This window comes from Taeniopygia guttata, chromosome 3 (genome assembly GCF_048771995.1).
Source record: "Taeniopygia guttata chromosome 3, bTaeGut7.mat, whole genome shotgun sequence".
Taxonomy (NCBI): Eukaryota; Metazoa; Chordata; class Aves; order Passeriformes; family Estrildidae; genus Taeniopygia; species Taeniopygia guttata.
The window spans coordinates 94,521,666-94,537,342 of record NC_133027.1 but is presented as its reverse complement, the minus strand read 5'-3'; the positions used below and the strand labels follow the sequence as shown (position 1 = coordinate 94,537,342).

Genomic DNA, 15,677 nt, shown 5'->3' with positions numbered 1-15,677 from the left:
TGATTGCTGTGTCCCATATTTACATGTTAACTGAAATTAGTGTGTTCTTTAGTATGTTCACATTTCGTCTTCAATTTCATGTGAGATAAATATGCTCTCATTCTTTCTACCCATCTGTACATCTGACAGCTGTACTCCCCATGGCAGCTTGTTCTGGGGATTTTACATGGGATAAACAAATGCTGTGGTTTTGTTCTTCGGTGGCCAGAGCTACTCAAAGACAGCAATCACTGCTGGATGACTCAGGCTTGAAACGGAAGGAAAAAGGCACATGACAATGCAAACTTAGAGCTTTATTTCCCTACTGTCAAGAGAAAAATCTGGGTTCCAGTTATGCAAACACAAAAGTTAAAGTTTACCAAGCTGTCTAATGAATTTGATAAAGTGGGAATCAGTCAAAATACTGGGAAGAGCAAAAATCCTATTCCAAATCTAGACACATGTTCCAGTTCAATGAGGGTTTAAACTGTAATTGCTTCTCTAGTGCTAAATACACCTTATCTCCTAAAGTCCAAGTCTTAAATCTCAAATTTTAAAGTAAAAATTCAAAGTAATGCCCCTTGGCATTTTTGAACCCAGAACCTGTCAAATACTAGTGATTTTCAGAGACTTCAAACACTCCTAGGCTTACTGAGAGCTGCACTTATCAGACCACTGACCTGATTTCATACTGTCTTTATGAAATCTCTGACCAGACAATTAACTGTTTCCTTTTAGGTACCAAAATGTAGCAACCATGACCAGGCTTCTTGCATGAGTTAGGAAAACAAGGCTTCTTGTATGAGTAAGGTTTCTTGTGTCAGTCAGGAAAATCAGATGGGGTTTATGTGCTCAGGTGAATGCACATACAAAAGTTAAGTTGGTATCCTGCTGGGTGAATAAACTGGTATCCTGCCCACCAAAGGGCACTATTTGAGCTGTATAAGCTGGCACCATTAAAACCAACTAGTGGTAAATTGAGTTCATTGGACTTCATTGTGGTTTTAATGCAGAAGACAGATTGTCAGTCACGTTAAAACCATGTGCTAAAAGCTGTGAAAATATTTGAGTAACCAGATTTCTGCAAGGATGCATTCAGCTGCCACTGAATTTTAATGGCAACTCCACAGAAGCAGATGTGGCAACCACAGTGGTGCAAATCACATTCTTGATGAGGCTGGCTGTGGAAATAAAACTGTACATACAGCTTTATTTTGTATTTTGTAAACAATTATTTTGTATCTGAATACAGCTATATGTTTGTATTTTGGGGATCTAATAATCTCACATCAGGCATTCATGAAGAGCATAGCTATAACACCACCTTTGCCAAAGAAAAAAATAATTTGAATGCTTAACATCATGTATGTGACATATAACAGAAGGCCGCACCATAGGAAAGACAGATGAGAAATTTAATTTTTGTCCCTAAGCTCCTGGGAGAGGAGCTTCAACCTAAATTTGAAGGGGAGAATTGCAACCTAAATTTCTTTCTATAGATGTAAGAAAGCTCCAGCTCCTCTTCTCATCAGTCATTTTCAACCTGTTGCTTAGAAAGGCTCAAGGAACTTGTGTGTAGGACTCCTCTGTGGAAGCTTTATCTTCAGCTTTTCTGAGGACTGTGCAGGCATGAAAATGTGTCTTGATAATGTGCAGCTGGTAGTGAGGAGAGGGAATTATCCTGTCTTATCACCCAAAGTGCTCAGCACCAGCTGGACAAATACACAGGTGTGTAATTCAAAGTGACCCTAGGACTTGTAAAGAGCAAATGATCTTACAAATATCTGAGGCTCGGAAGGTGTTGGAAGGCATCTTTATCGATGTACACGAGGTTGTTGGCTTTCTCAATTCTTCTGCAAAGAGGAAATGAAACAGCAGAGAAAAATATATCAATATACTGATCTTAAAATTATGTTTGTCCCATGATGCAGTGGAACAATATGCTGAGAATTTCTTTTTGACAGCAGAAGATCTGGATGATTTCAGGGAGCAGCCCACCATGGACAGGCAGACCCCATCACCTTTTGATCCTGGCAGTGATCTGAGGATAAATTTTCGCCTGAGCAGGTGAAGAAAGGGACAACTAGATAAGAAGATGGAAAAGACAAAGGGAGATTTCAAATGCTCCTATAATGCTACAAATTCTTCAGTGCTTACCTGAACCAAACTGCGAAACCTTTGATACTTGCCTATAATGAATCTTTATAATTGTCTCCTTTGCATTTAGATTGCTCATTACTTACATTTCATGTAGTTTGGGAAGGTTGGAAAACACATTTGCTTCTATGACCTCCAAGGCATCATTCTGTGAGATCTCTCTGCAAAATAATTTAGAAGTCAAGATATTTCAAGTCATGGTGAAGCAGAAAATGGAGAAGTGAAAAATTCACAAGGAACTTCTCAGATTACTGATGAGTTTTAAAAACAAGGAGGATATCAGATAAGAAAACAGAAACACTGATGACTACTGCTGTGGCAAGCAACAACAACAGTCACAAACAGAGAGCTGAGGCTGGAGTTTGTATGTGCAGCATCAACCCTGCATGTCTTGCTGCCTCTATTCCCTGTGCATTAGAAGTCAGGGTCTATCCATCATGGGGTACTGGACTTCTGACATTACTAATTACTGATAGAAATTTAATGAAACCTTTTAATTCAGTGAAGAAAAGAGGGGGTGAAGGTGACTGAAAACAAAAAAGTTCCCAAGAAATATGACACAGCTTCAGCAACAGGACACTGCTGTCTTGACCCAATGATTAAAATTAAGCCACCAGAAGATGCGCCATTGTCAACAGCAGCTGGAGACCACAGAAGTGAAGAAATCTTCCACAGCTTGGAGCAAACCTAATTTGACATGGTCTGTACATGGTTAATGCCCACTTACAGCCAGAGAACTGCAGAATATAAATGGCCAGTTTTACTGCTATCACCACACCAGAATGTATCTCCTGTTAGTCCAGAGCACATATTTCTTTGCTTCCTTAATCTGTGGGACAGCAAAGACAGGGCTCAGGCTCTGGTGTAATTTAGAGCTCAGGAATTTCCCCATGTGAATCAAGAGGGTATTTCTGCAGTGTCCTCTGTCCCAGTCGCATCACTTATCCTGGCACTGACCAGGAAGGCCGAGGTAAAGACAGCTGTGCCAAAAGATTCCTCACTGCCATTTTTTTTGGAAGTGGTGCCAATTTCTTTTTTTTTTCTCAGGCTGAGGTCAGCTGTAGGAAGTAAAATTTGTAATACAGTTGTAATTCAGTGATAGTTCATGGTCTATTGCATTTTAATCATAAGGTAACTGCACCCATCTTTGGAATGAAACCTTGGATAAATAGATTGGAAATTGGATGACACTTGTTCCTGGATATCTTGTTATTTTGAAATTATGATGGTTACAAATAGATTCAAATAGGCCTGAGGTAAAACAAGAGATTGTAATCTCAGGTGCACGGTCAAAAAATAATCATAAAAATTAATCAGAGGAATATAAATGTATTCCACTCTCTTTTAAGTAACAGCTGAACAATACCTGACAGATTACCTGCCCATTTAAGACAAAAAAAAAAGCCTTGCAAAAGAAGACGTGTTTTTCACCTGACCTTTTCAGTTTTAAAAAAATGCCATATTGGTTTAATATTTTTTAGTTTAATAAGAAGTTTTCCCTTCTGTTTCCTCAAGGTTTTTTTCTGGAAGAAATACAACTCTGCTCTGCTCCAGGAGCTCTAAACTGGCAGGAGAATAAGAAAATAAAAGTACATGAGAACTGACAATAGGTGGTTGGCAGGGTGCATTGAGGACTGGGTTTGTTTAGCAGTGCTGAACCACCAGCTCACATGTGAGTGTATTCCTCTTTATTACTTAATTTTCAGCAGCAACAAAATGTTTCAATGGAGACAGGGATTCCTTCATGCCACATGAGATACACATCCATTGCAAGGGATGCTCCAAAGATTTTTATCATCTTCCTGTTTTGTTTAAAAATTACAAGTAGAAATATCCAGAAGAATAGAATAGAATAGAATAGAATAGAATAGAATAGAATAGAATAGAATAGAATAGAATAGAATAGAATAGAATAGAATAGAAGCAAACACTCCCTATGAGGTATTTATATGACAGTATAAAATTCACTTGCTAACTACAGTCTCAAATATTTAACAATGTGGGAGGTGTCTTACACTTTTAAGGTTTGGTTTGGTTTTCCCCATGCTCTTTTTGGGTGGTCAGGTGTATATTTGTCATTCTTAACAATCTAAAAATAACTTGTCTAGAAAAAAGAAAACCTTCAGAAAAAGCAGCACATTTAATACCAACAAATACATTTAGCCGGACGATACTTCATGCCACTAAGAAGTTCAGGGAAAAAAATGTTGCAGATGTGTTGGCCTTATACACGGAAAAAAGGGTTATTAAGAAACCATAATACAGTTGTGACCTCACTCAGCAGATAGTGCTGCTGAGGGTAATAATTTTTTATGATCCAATCTGCTATCTAACTTTGGAACAACTTGGATGACACAGCTTTTTTAATATATTGCTTAAAAATGAATGTTTCTGCATCAGAAGAGTGTTTTGGCTTCCAAAGTATGTGGTAGGTTATTGGCTTTGTTTCAATTCAAGAAATGGAAGATACAGATCTGATTAAAGTGAGGCACAAGCAGGCCATGGCACTCTGGAAGGCTTGGAGAATGCATGGCGAAGGAAAGGAATGAAGAGAGGAAGGAAGATAAGAATCTCTAAACTGTTTTTGTAAGATTAAGTTTTTAAAATAGTAAGTTTTTCGAGACTGCGTTTTAAACCAAATTAAATAACGCCTGCATGAGGGGTCTTTCAGAGATGTGGGAAATGCACTGTCTTTCATTCTAACAATCCCATTCACAGGTACAAAGGCAACAGTCTTGGTTTTTTTAAACAGGCAATGAAAATATGGACATACATAAATATGTCCATTTACAATGATATTTTTTCGTCTTCCAGCTGAAGCAAACCTCTTTTTCAGCTGTTGAGGTTATGAGCATCTCACGACCAGTGAAAGGAATAGAAGGGAAAACTGTCAGTGGCAGAAGGCAGTAACCCTTCTGGTGCTGGGCTGCATCCTCTGTGTTCAGGGGATTGCAGTGGTGAGGGAAAAGACCCTCTGTCCCTTGCAATGAACTGCATCCTCTGCCACAATCTCTCCAAGAAATCCTGGTGGTGATGACCTTACTCTTCATTGTTCTGTGCAGATGAATCCCAGTTTTGGGCTGCACATAAACTTGACAGGGCTGTTGTTCAGATAAGAAGGATAAATAAAATAAAAACATTCTGTTTAGGAGATCAGGCACACACTGTGAACAATAGGCAGCACTAATCTGGGTTTTGGTTGCATAATTTGTGTGAACTATTTATTCATATCTAGCAAAAAGTTCACACCTGCTCCTGGAAATCCCAAACAACACTGTCTTGGATACAGGTTTCCATGACATTAAAAGTGCAAACCACTGTTGCTCACATCAAACAACCAACTCAGCAGACTCAGATCTTCTATAGAGGAGAGCAAATAACACCTGAGGCAGTATCTACAAAGAGGAAAAAGAGATTGCTGGCTAGTGTTTGTGCAAGTGTTTTGTCTTGCAGTATAAATACACACAAACAGATGATTGCTCATAATGCAGATCTGATTATATGTCATCAAGAGAGGAGATAGGGCTGTTATTACATTGTTTGTTTGGAATGAATAACACTATTAGTGCTACTGGTAGCTCTGGCAGGAAACTCAGCCAGCAATCCCAGCATCACTACTGAAACAGACAAGCCTTGTGTGTAAAACAGTCAGGGGCAATTTCTTAAAAAAACCCCAAATATCCAAACCACCCAGTGGTTGCAAAGTGCTTAGGCATCCGCCTGAGCTTAGTTTTCACTGCATGCAGAGTTGTACTGAAATCACCAGTGATCCTTGAAAGCATAAATTGTTTACTCAAATACAGCCTAAAAGATGAAAAAGCATCAGTAATACATTTTCTAAAGGCACAAAGGACAACTGCTTTTATTTTTCTGCAAAGAGAATGTAAGACTCTAAGACGTGACATCACATGATTAAGGGATCTCCTCTAATTTGCCACGAAAGCAGCAAACTAGAATCATTATTGCCCATTCCCCAGCAACTGAGTGCAGTGTATAATTTTCATGTGTGTCAGAAGAGAGAGAGAGATGGAAAATCATTTAATCTGCCTGCAAAGCTGCCCTTAGGCAATGCCAGAGGTACAACTTCATGATATCTGTGGCAGAGCCCAGTGTGATGCAGAGGAAGGATTCCTCTTCAAACCAGTTGCACCCAGAGTGCAACCTGTAAAAGTCAAGATACATCAAAATGGCCTTTTAAACAATTCTGTTAGCAAGGGACTTTGAGTTCATGGCAGTTTCTCTGTAGTCCACTGAAGGAAAAGTCTCAGGCTAACAAAAGTCTTACAGAAAAAACAAGATTGTATTAAACTCACAAGCCAATGATTTTGGGGCCAAGTGATCTAATGTTTCAAACCAACAAAATAATAATAGACTGGAAATTTATGACTTTTATGATAGGAATTCCTTTCAGGATCAGAGTGGAGCACAAAGGGATAGGGTATAAGGTAATTTCTTCTTCTGCTTGGAAATATGACTGTTTTTAAAAAATGTGTGCTTATGTTTGTGTGCCTTTATACAGATAATGAAGGTTAACAGAGATCATTTAAGTGGAAAGTTGTGTCAAAAGAAGAGCAGAGCATACATGAGGCAGAAGAGCTCAGAAGAGCAGCTTGGACCAGCATTAGCCCCTCACACGATGCCCAGGGATGTGTGATTTCTAGCATGGAGACTTGGTAATTGCAGCAGCAGGAATGATAGAGAGAAACTGCTGCCCACCTGGTGAGTTTGGCTGTCTTATGGCCACAGTAGATGTGGGATTTATGGATTTCTGCATTTCTTCTCCCCGAGGTGGACTAGCAGCGGGGACTGCCCTGTCTGTCAAGGCTTCCCTGGTCCTTGCTTGGTGTGTGCACCTTGAACATGGCTGGGGCACTGTGGGAGGCAGCCCTGGGGAGGATTCTTCAGAAATGCCATGGGAACTACAGTGGTATAAGCAAAAGTGTTGCCCCTGGATTCCCGCCTTCCCCGTGCAGATGAATGTATGTCTGTCAGACACTGTGCATTCCGCAGTTTATGTCTGCCATCAGTTGTACTATCCCCCTGTTCTAGAAAGTTCTACGTTCTCTGTTTCCCCATTAGTTCTCTTGAGTCAACCACTCCTTCCACTTGTTCCCATTGGTCCAGTTTATGCCAGTCTGTCCCTGCTCCCCCCTTACACCCCCTTCCCATTGGACTGTTCGTACCCCAGCCACCCTTTGCCTTTCCCTATGGCAAGAACATTTCTCTCCCTCTCAGGATTTTTCATAGAGGTGCACAGAGAGACAGAAAGAGAAAACAATTTCTATTTCTGCTCCTTGTTTTTCCCATGTGGAATGTGTCTGGAGAATTGTTTACCTGGAGTGAGTGCTTGATTGGATTCTGGTGAGGATTGTTTGAGCCTGATGGCCAATCCAATCCACCTGTGGCTGGACTCTCCGCAAGAGGGTCATGAGTTGTGTTAGAGAGAGTCAGAGAAAGTAGTATGTAGTTTTAGTATCTTCCTTTTGTATAGCATATTAATGTATTTTAGCATAGTTATAATAAAGAAATAATTCAGCCTTCTGCATTGAGTCAGACATCATAATTTCTTCCCATTGGGTTTGCCTGCATTTACAATATTTCCCAGTTATATGCTCTGGCCCCTTCTTCCCCGGACACTCTTGTAGCCCACTCACCCTGCGTGCAGGGTTCCCCTGCTCCTGCTCCCATCTTCCCTAATTCTCATTCTATCCTCAATAAACCCACATGGATTGCAGAGGCTCAGGAGCTCTCCTGTCTCTTGGTGGAGACTTTATTACACTATCCAGGCACTTGTGGTCTAGCCAGCAGTGGGCTGCCCTGCAGGACAAGGCTCAGGTCACCCGCAGGGCACGTGTTGTGAAGAAGGGATTTCACCCCTCTCCAGGCACACAGGACCTACTCTGTGGTCCTGGTGGTGACTCCATCCCTGTAACTCCTACAGCCTTCCTTAAATTCCCTTCCAGAGCAGGTATGTACACAGGTGTTGCCCTGATTCTTAAGATTTTCTAAAGCCTTCTGAGTTTACATTCTTGTAGAGAATTTTCTCACACAGCTTTCTGTAAACAATCTATTGTTTTGCGTTCCTCCATAGAGGCAGAGAAATTTGATGCACTGGTAGTTTGTCCAATGACATTGGAGAGCTGGCATATTCACCCTCCAATCCACTGTCACCTTTGGAGAAGTATAAATGCTGGAGTCAGAAAATAAACTTCCTCTTTTTCACCTTTGCAATAGCAGCGGCTCACGTCGTGCTTTCATGTGTCCTGTAGTGACACAAAGGTTATACCCTTGATCTGTTCACCTTGTATTTCCTGTGATACATTATAATTGGGCATTTATTGGCTATTATCCTTCACCTGCAGTTTTTTTGTGGCATAGCCATCCTGTGGATTCCCATGAATGCTTTTCTTTCACTCTGTAGGTACCTGCAATCAGCAGTGATACTGGAGGTACTGATTCCCAGAGCAGGTGGCCTCACTGTGCTTTCTGTACTGCTACAAATCAACAGCACTGTGTTCATTTAAGGGAAAGGAGAAGGGAAAAAAGGCCAGCAATGCTTATTTCCCCCCCTTTCTATAAATATAAATACTCTTTAGAGCAATTTTCCAGGTCAGTTTTACTCAGTGCTTGACTGATGCCACAATTTATGTCAAGCTTCACAAGTAAATGTGGTGTTGCCCAAGCAATCCTGCCCAGCATTCACTGGGTGAGCCCCCACAGGACCAGCCTGAGACGTGTCTGAACTGAAAAATTAAACACCTGGCTACCTCTGTCTCCTCTGTATCTCTGCCATGGATGGAGTGGCTCTTATTTCTTCAGCCTGATCAGAAACAAGCCGGTCTAAAATCTACTTTTGAAAACTTCCCTCTGAAGTGACAGCAAAATGCTACTACAGTGATTTAAACAGGTTACAAAAGAAAAGCCATTTTTCTTAAAAATATTAGAGACTTTTGACCTTTAAAAAATAGATAGTTGACACTTTCTCCTGTCACTTTTCCTTGTGAACATGAAAAACTTGTCTCCCTGTCATGATTTATTGAACAGAAGGGAGTTACAGGGTAATATCTCTTAGCAGATATTGATGTTTCAGAAATGAAATCAAGGACTGACTCTTCTCATCATCTCTTTACTTTGCTGAAGATACACACACGTGTTGTCCTGGCCTTACTAAATAAGTGGAAAACCCATTTAACCAACTGAACACTAATAGCAACTCCACACTTGGAGTCAGATAGTGCATCAGTCTTTGAGGGAGATTATCAGGAGGTGCCAATGCTTGCCTTCCTGTCTTCTCCAAAGGGCATGAAACCATGTTCTCAAAAAAATCCCCGCAGGCATGGGAAAAAAAAATAATATAAATTTCTGCACAGCAGACAGAAGCAAAGGGGATTTTATTTTTATCTGTGCTTTAGCACCATGCCAGCAATCCAGATGAAAGTCTGTGGAGAGTTTGGTTGCATCAAATTAATTGTCCATGTAAAGGTTTTACATTGGTCTCTCTAATCTGAAAAAGCACACTATTAGTCTGCAGAATTGGGACTGATAACAACCGGATCCAACAGACGAAGCTACATCACTATAAGAATTGATTTTATAATCAGTACACTTTGAGGAGGACAAACATCTCCTCATAGTCCAGCACTAAGGGAGTGTATTACAGTCCTTCCAGTTTATTGCCAGCAATGCTGAAAATGCATGAAACTTTGCAGGATCAAACAAGAAAAAGGGTCTTTGGAGAAAATGTCAACTTTCCACAGAAATCTGCCTCCACACAGGCAGTCCAGAGAGATGGGGCTCAGAACTCAGTGCACTCCAGCCCCTGGGACAGACATATCTGCTGCTCCCCACTTCAGGAATTACTAAATTTTATCTTTGGCTATGAAAGCTTGCAGGGAAGACAGACAAATGTGTGTAAGATAGAAACACCCACTCAGTCAAAGGCACTTTTCCCCTTCAGGCGTGATGGGCTCCAGACAATGTTGAGACCATGCTGGCAGAAAAAGATGAGTGTTCAGCTGAGGAAGGGACCTTCTCTTTCAGAGATGCTGATATTGCTAAGTTGTAACTCCTTCCATGGAAATGGGCAAGCAGCAATTATTGCCACTTATCTTTTATTACTCCTTTCTTGGCTTTAGTAATGCTGAATAGTATTCAGCTAATGATGAATAGTTTATTAAGATGACCTGGGGAGGTGAAGAAATTACATTGGAGACAATCATTCAGGAGAGCAGCTGAACGAAGAACTTCAGCAAATAATTTCTGGGAAAAATCAATAGGCAGACTGTCTTGGGCTGGGAGAACATGTGGCTTCCAGAGCCCAAAGTCTAGGGATAGCCTTTCCAAACAGATCATCTTGAAGCAGATGCTCCCAGATACTTCAGCAGACAGTTTTGAAATGCTTTAATGAAGTTCACATTAATGAGAAGCCTCTGGAGGACAGTTCATTACTAATTCAAATATGTTACAGAAACAGGAATATCCAGAATAACAACTGCCTCAGATAGGCATAATCTAACATTTTAGCTAAGATAGGAAATTCTAAAACAAATTGTTCTTACTCCTCAATTTTTTGCATTAAACATCTGTGGGAATCCAGAGCTTCCCTCTGGCTGCCCTGGAAGGCCTGGGACCCTGGCAGGGGGGTCAGGACCCGCCCCTGTACAGAGCCCCGAGAGACACTGTCTCTGATCTCAGTCCATGGAAAAGAGTTTTCAATCTTACAGGATGAATTACAAGCTCTGAGTGTTTGATATAAGTAATAATTAGTGTGGCAGGGGTGCAAAAGTAGAATTTTAGGATTCTAGATAAGGGGTTCAAAAGGGGCAAGATGGAGGAAATTGGGCATGAGCGTGTCTTGTCCTTTTTCTCCTTCTTCATGCCCTCCATGTTTCACTGTAGTGTTGGCATTTTTCTATTGGTTTAGGCTAGGGACACACTGTTCAATGTAGGTGACAGATATTGGCACATTATTGTGAATATAGCACATGTAGTTTTTGGTATATAATGTTTGTAACATCCCACTGGGGGCAGAGCCCCACACGCTGCCCTGCAGGACAGACCTGCGGCAGGGCAGCAGAACATGTTAGAGATAAGCAAGAATAAACAACCTTGAAAACCAGCACAGATGAATTATGACTTCTTCTTTGGCTGAAAGACAGAGACTTTCTGCAATCTTGGGATCATTTAAATATCACAGGTTCCGACAAACATCCTCCCAGAACACAGTATTATTCACCAGAGCAAATCATATAGTACATACACCCGCCTCAGTGAAAATAAATCTCCATGACTTGACCCATCATAAGAAAAATATTAGCATTGCCTAATGTTAAGCCCAATTATGACTATAGACATCATCCAACAGTTGCCAGCCCCATGCGCTACATCTTTCAAATGTTCTCCTGAAAAGGTTTAGGTTTCTCTTATTCAGTGTTAAGAGTTCTCTCTGTGAATTATTCTTTTTCAGCACAGAGATTGCCTTGTCTCCTCTTTTCTATTTGCATTCATTCTTCCTTTCCATAAAAGCAACTTACTATTCTTATGTTTTGTGTCTAACTGAAGCCTTGACCCTACAAACTCTTATCCTTGAGCTTTGGCACCAGGCTCAGCTAAGATGGTACTGCATAAATGTTTGTATGACTACATATAGCCTCACCAGGGAAAAGGATATTCTTTTATGCTTCCAAATTTAAATCCAAACTTCTGCCTTGCAACAGACTGCCAGAGAAAAAAACATGCACCACCAAGAAGCTACTAAATCAAAAGCTTTACAAAATAAGTGTGCAACAAGATTGATTTATCTAATTCTGATATTGTATCATGATATCATGAGCAGAAAAAAGTACTATTTACCCCAAATCTGCAGGTTCTATATTGGAGGATGCAGAGATGACATGCAAACAGGGAATTGCACACAATCCCTAACCCTTCTGCCAAGTAGCAGCAAAGAAGAGCCTGAATCAAAATACCTAGAATCATATTTTACAAATAACTGAACAGCTGTCCACTATGAAACCTTGGAAAATCTATGCTTCCACCTGAGTTACAGCCCTTATCTGCAAACACTGCAAGGCTGCACACAGATAAGAAAGTCTTAACAGGGGGAAAGAAAGATGTCATAAAGCTTGGGCCAAAATTCACTATAATAATATGTTTCTGTGTTTGTGTGTGTATACACACAATATTCCAATAAAAGCAATAAAAATAACAAATCCATGGCCACAGGATGGTTCTTACTCACTGAAAGCAGGCAGCAGCTACCTTTCTGTGCACCTCACCCCATTTCCAAGGAGGCTGCTGCAACCACTGCTCTGTACCCCACTCTGGAGAAGCACTAAACAAACAAAGGCTTTCTCCTCTGGTGGGGCTTTTACAAGGAAATCCTCAGGCTGGACCCAGCCCTTTGATAAGGAGCCCTCAGGCAGAACCATTCCATAGGAATGAAGCAAACCCCTTGAGAACCCAGAGGCAATTCTCAGCCACTTGGCAACAACCTGTTCCTCCCGTGTCAGAGTATTTTGATCTCCCTGGGAACCATTCTCCTCCCCTCTATCCTGGGTCATATACAACTGGGGCACAGAAGGAAGTTTGACCTAGAGATGATGCAAAAAGCCTTACTGGAATTAGCTCTTCCTTCTTCATCAAGGGAGAAGAGGAATCTTCCTCTCTAGCCACACCACAAAAGAAGGAGGCTGAAAAAGAAATGGGGTTTGAATAAAAAAAATATGTTTTCCTTAGAAGTAGCTGTGTCTATTCCTTTGCTGAACAGTATTGCATATACTTTTGATATTTTTTTCTGTCTGACTTCCTGTATTGATGTAAATAAAATTGAATTTACAGTGTTTTCACAGCACTGAAGCAAAACCATTTTTTTTCAGTATTTCCAGTAAAACCCTTTGGGAAAATACTACTGATAAGGGGGAAAAACAATTCCTGAAGAGATCCCAAACCACAAAAATCACCATTTGGAAAAGTCATGCTGATGAAACACACTTAGAAAATAAAGAAAGAAAATTAAATCCATGATTTCTGATAAATATAATTTCTAATACATATTGCTTTAGTTGAGACCAAAGAAGATTTCAGACTCTGCAGCAGAAGGAATGAAAATCCATTGATTTTAATAGTGGATATGTATTTACATTAGCATTCTACATTTTAGAGGAGTGCGTATTTTCCTGCAATTCTGAGTAAGTGTTTTCTCTAGAAAGCACACAGCTCAGTACACAGAACACAGAAGTACACAAACTTAAAGGCAATCCTGTGACCCCAAATTATCTCAGATTTAAAGGAATGTTAAATACTGAATTAAAGCTAAAAGAAAAATGATATACTTTTTCCACCAGATGGGAAAAAAAGCATGACTTTTTGGATTATTTTAATAGCAGAATGACGAAACAAATAATGAAGAAACATAATATTATGGAACATGATCAGAATTCCCTCTGAAAGATACTTTATCTTGAAATTACTCAAATTTGGACCAGATACCTGGACAGAAGAGCATTTTTCTTACATGCAGAAAGATCCAGCAAACAGAAAGCAACCAGCAGCGCCAGCACACACCATAATCTTCTACACAAAGAAAATAGGGTTGCATTATACTTTTTCCATCAGTTCCAAGATGGCAAAAAGACTTTATTGATATGGATGGCAAAAATCTTACATTTATATAGAGATGAGGCACAGCACGGCCAAAGCAATCAAACCTTCCCAGTGTGCCCCACAAAGGAGTGTGACTCTGGCTAAGAGATTCCCCATGTGAATCCCCTGTGTTCCACGTGAACGCCTTTGGTAAGGACAGATTATACAGCAGCTTAAGTATGTGGGGTTTTAATTTTTGTCTTTGCCCTGGGGGCTGAATTACTAATATCATGCAACCGGTACCTCAAAATGGCAGGGTCAGGACAGTGGTACCTATTTAACTTCAGGACCATACAAAGCCCCACATCAGACCTTTTGGATGTAATTGATCCTAATGAATTCAAACATACTTGTATATTTTTATTTTTTTGGGGTGTGTTTTCTCATGTGTGTGTTTGGTTGTGGTTTTTGTTTTTTTTTTCAACTGGCACACACTGTAAATCAATTTTATAACTTATTTTCCGTTAAACGAATGAACCTCTGTGAGCATGCAAGTCCCAAGAAGCCACACAGAGAATATTTATCCATAAGACCTGTTAAAAGAGACTAATGCTGCAAAATGACTCCATTTCTTGTCGCCCTGATTCTTAAGATTTTCTAAAGCCTTCTGAGTTTACATTCTGTTAGAAAACTTTCCCACACAATTTCTATAAACAACATATTGTTTTGCATTCCTTCATGGGGGTGGAGAAACTTGATGTACTAGTGGTTTGTCCAATGTCTTTGGAGAGGTGGCCCATTCACTCTCCAATCCACTGTCACCTTTGGAAAAGTATAAAAGTTGGAGTCAGAAAATAAACTCTCTCTTTTACCTTGCAAAGTAGCAGGTGGCTCACGTTGTGCTTTCACATGTCCTATAGCGACAACTTCTCACTTTTTTCTCTGTGTGCTGCTAAAGTCAATTTAAGGACATTCATCCACTGAAGACTGGGAAGGGCAGAGAAATTCCCCTGGAGTTCAGGGTATGACCTGAACTTGGGACACGACTCTCCCTGACCTCGACCTGTGACTCTGCTAGATCCATTTTGCCTCATCATTTAGAGTCCAGAAGGGTTGCACCAGGATGCACGGTTTTATGTCCTCCTCCTTAAAGATGTACAGGGGAGACTGTCAGGAGAGCTCCGATGTGTTGGTACATGATTGCTTAGGAAGGTGCCAAAGGTGAAGAAGGAAGGCCCCTATTAAACAGGGAGAACGCACTTGATTTTCTTTTAGGTCACATTTAGTTAAAAGTGAGGTAAAAAGACTTTATTGATGTGGATGGCAAAAATCTTTCATTTATCCATAGATGAGGCACAGGACGGCCAAAGCAATCAAACCTTCCCAGAGCTCCCCACAAAGGAGTGTGGACACCCACTGAGACCCCATTTCAAAGTCTGGCCGAGAGAGGCTGCTGCTGCTGACAGCCAGCTGCGGCAGCCCGAGCTCGAAATGAATCACCATCTCCTGAGGGCACAGGCTGAGATCACCCTCTCATGCTATGCCAGCCATCAGCCTAGCCAAGTGAAAATAAAACATTCATCACACACATGCGGACTGGATATGAACAAATGACCCAGAAATCTGGGGGGTTCCAAGTCCTGTTACCCTCTGCCTGAGCCATTCTGCTGTCACACGAAACTTGTTGTGACATATTTTGTGTGGGCTGCTGGGTGGGGGTGGTGGAGAACAACCCAAAGCCTACTTTGTCATTTAGTCCTAAAATTATGTATAACTCATTCAACATACAAATAAAAGAAAAAAAAAAACAAAAACCTGCCATGAAGAGGAAAATATGGTAGCAAGGGAAAAACTTCCGTGTTACATATTAGGTCTTCATTTGAATTCCAGCATACATCTGAATGAATTATATTTTTTCATTTGTTTAACTATGCTAATAGCCACCATGCACTAGTGGT

General features: G+C 40.6%; 1 protein-coding gene and 1 long non-coding RNA gene across 5 annotated transcripts in view; one reads left to right on the top strand and one right to left on the bottom strand.

The window, feature by feature from the left end:
* The window catches only part of LOC140683782 (uncharacterized), a 145,309-nt gene extending 138,159 nt beyond the window's left edge, over positions 1-7,150 (top strand). For both annotated transcript variants that reach the window (XR_012055255.1, XR_012055256.1), the window contains exon 3: positions 6,656-7,150. This is a non-coding gene — a long non-coding RNA (uncharacterized lncRNA). The remainder of the gene's footprint in view (positions 1-6,655) is intronic.
* Positions 1-15,677, bottom strand: part of FSHR (follicle stimulating hormone receptor) — an 83,133-nt gene that overhangs the window by 25,861 nt on the left and 41,595 nt on the right. For 2 of the 3 annotated variants that reach the window (XM_002196132.6, XM_030268841.4), the window contains exons 3-4: positions 2,223-2,297; positions 1,758-1,832 (exon numbers count right to left, since the gene is read on the bottom strand). The exons of the other annotated variant lie outside the window; for it this stretch is intronic. In XM_002196132.6, the coding sequence (XP_002196168.2) occupies positions 1,758-1,832; positions 2,223-2,297 (150 nt within the window). The remainder of the gene's footprint in view (positions 1-1,757; positions 1,833-2,222; positions 2,298-15,677) is intronic. 3 annotated transcript variants of the gene reach the window in all.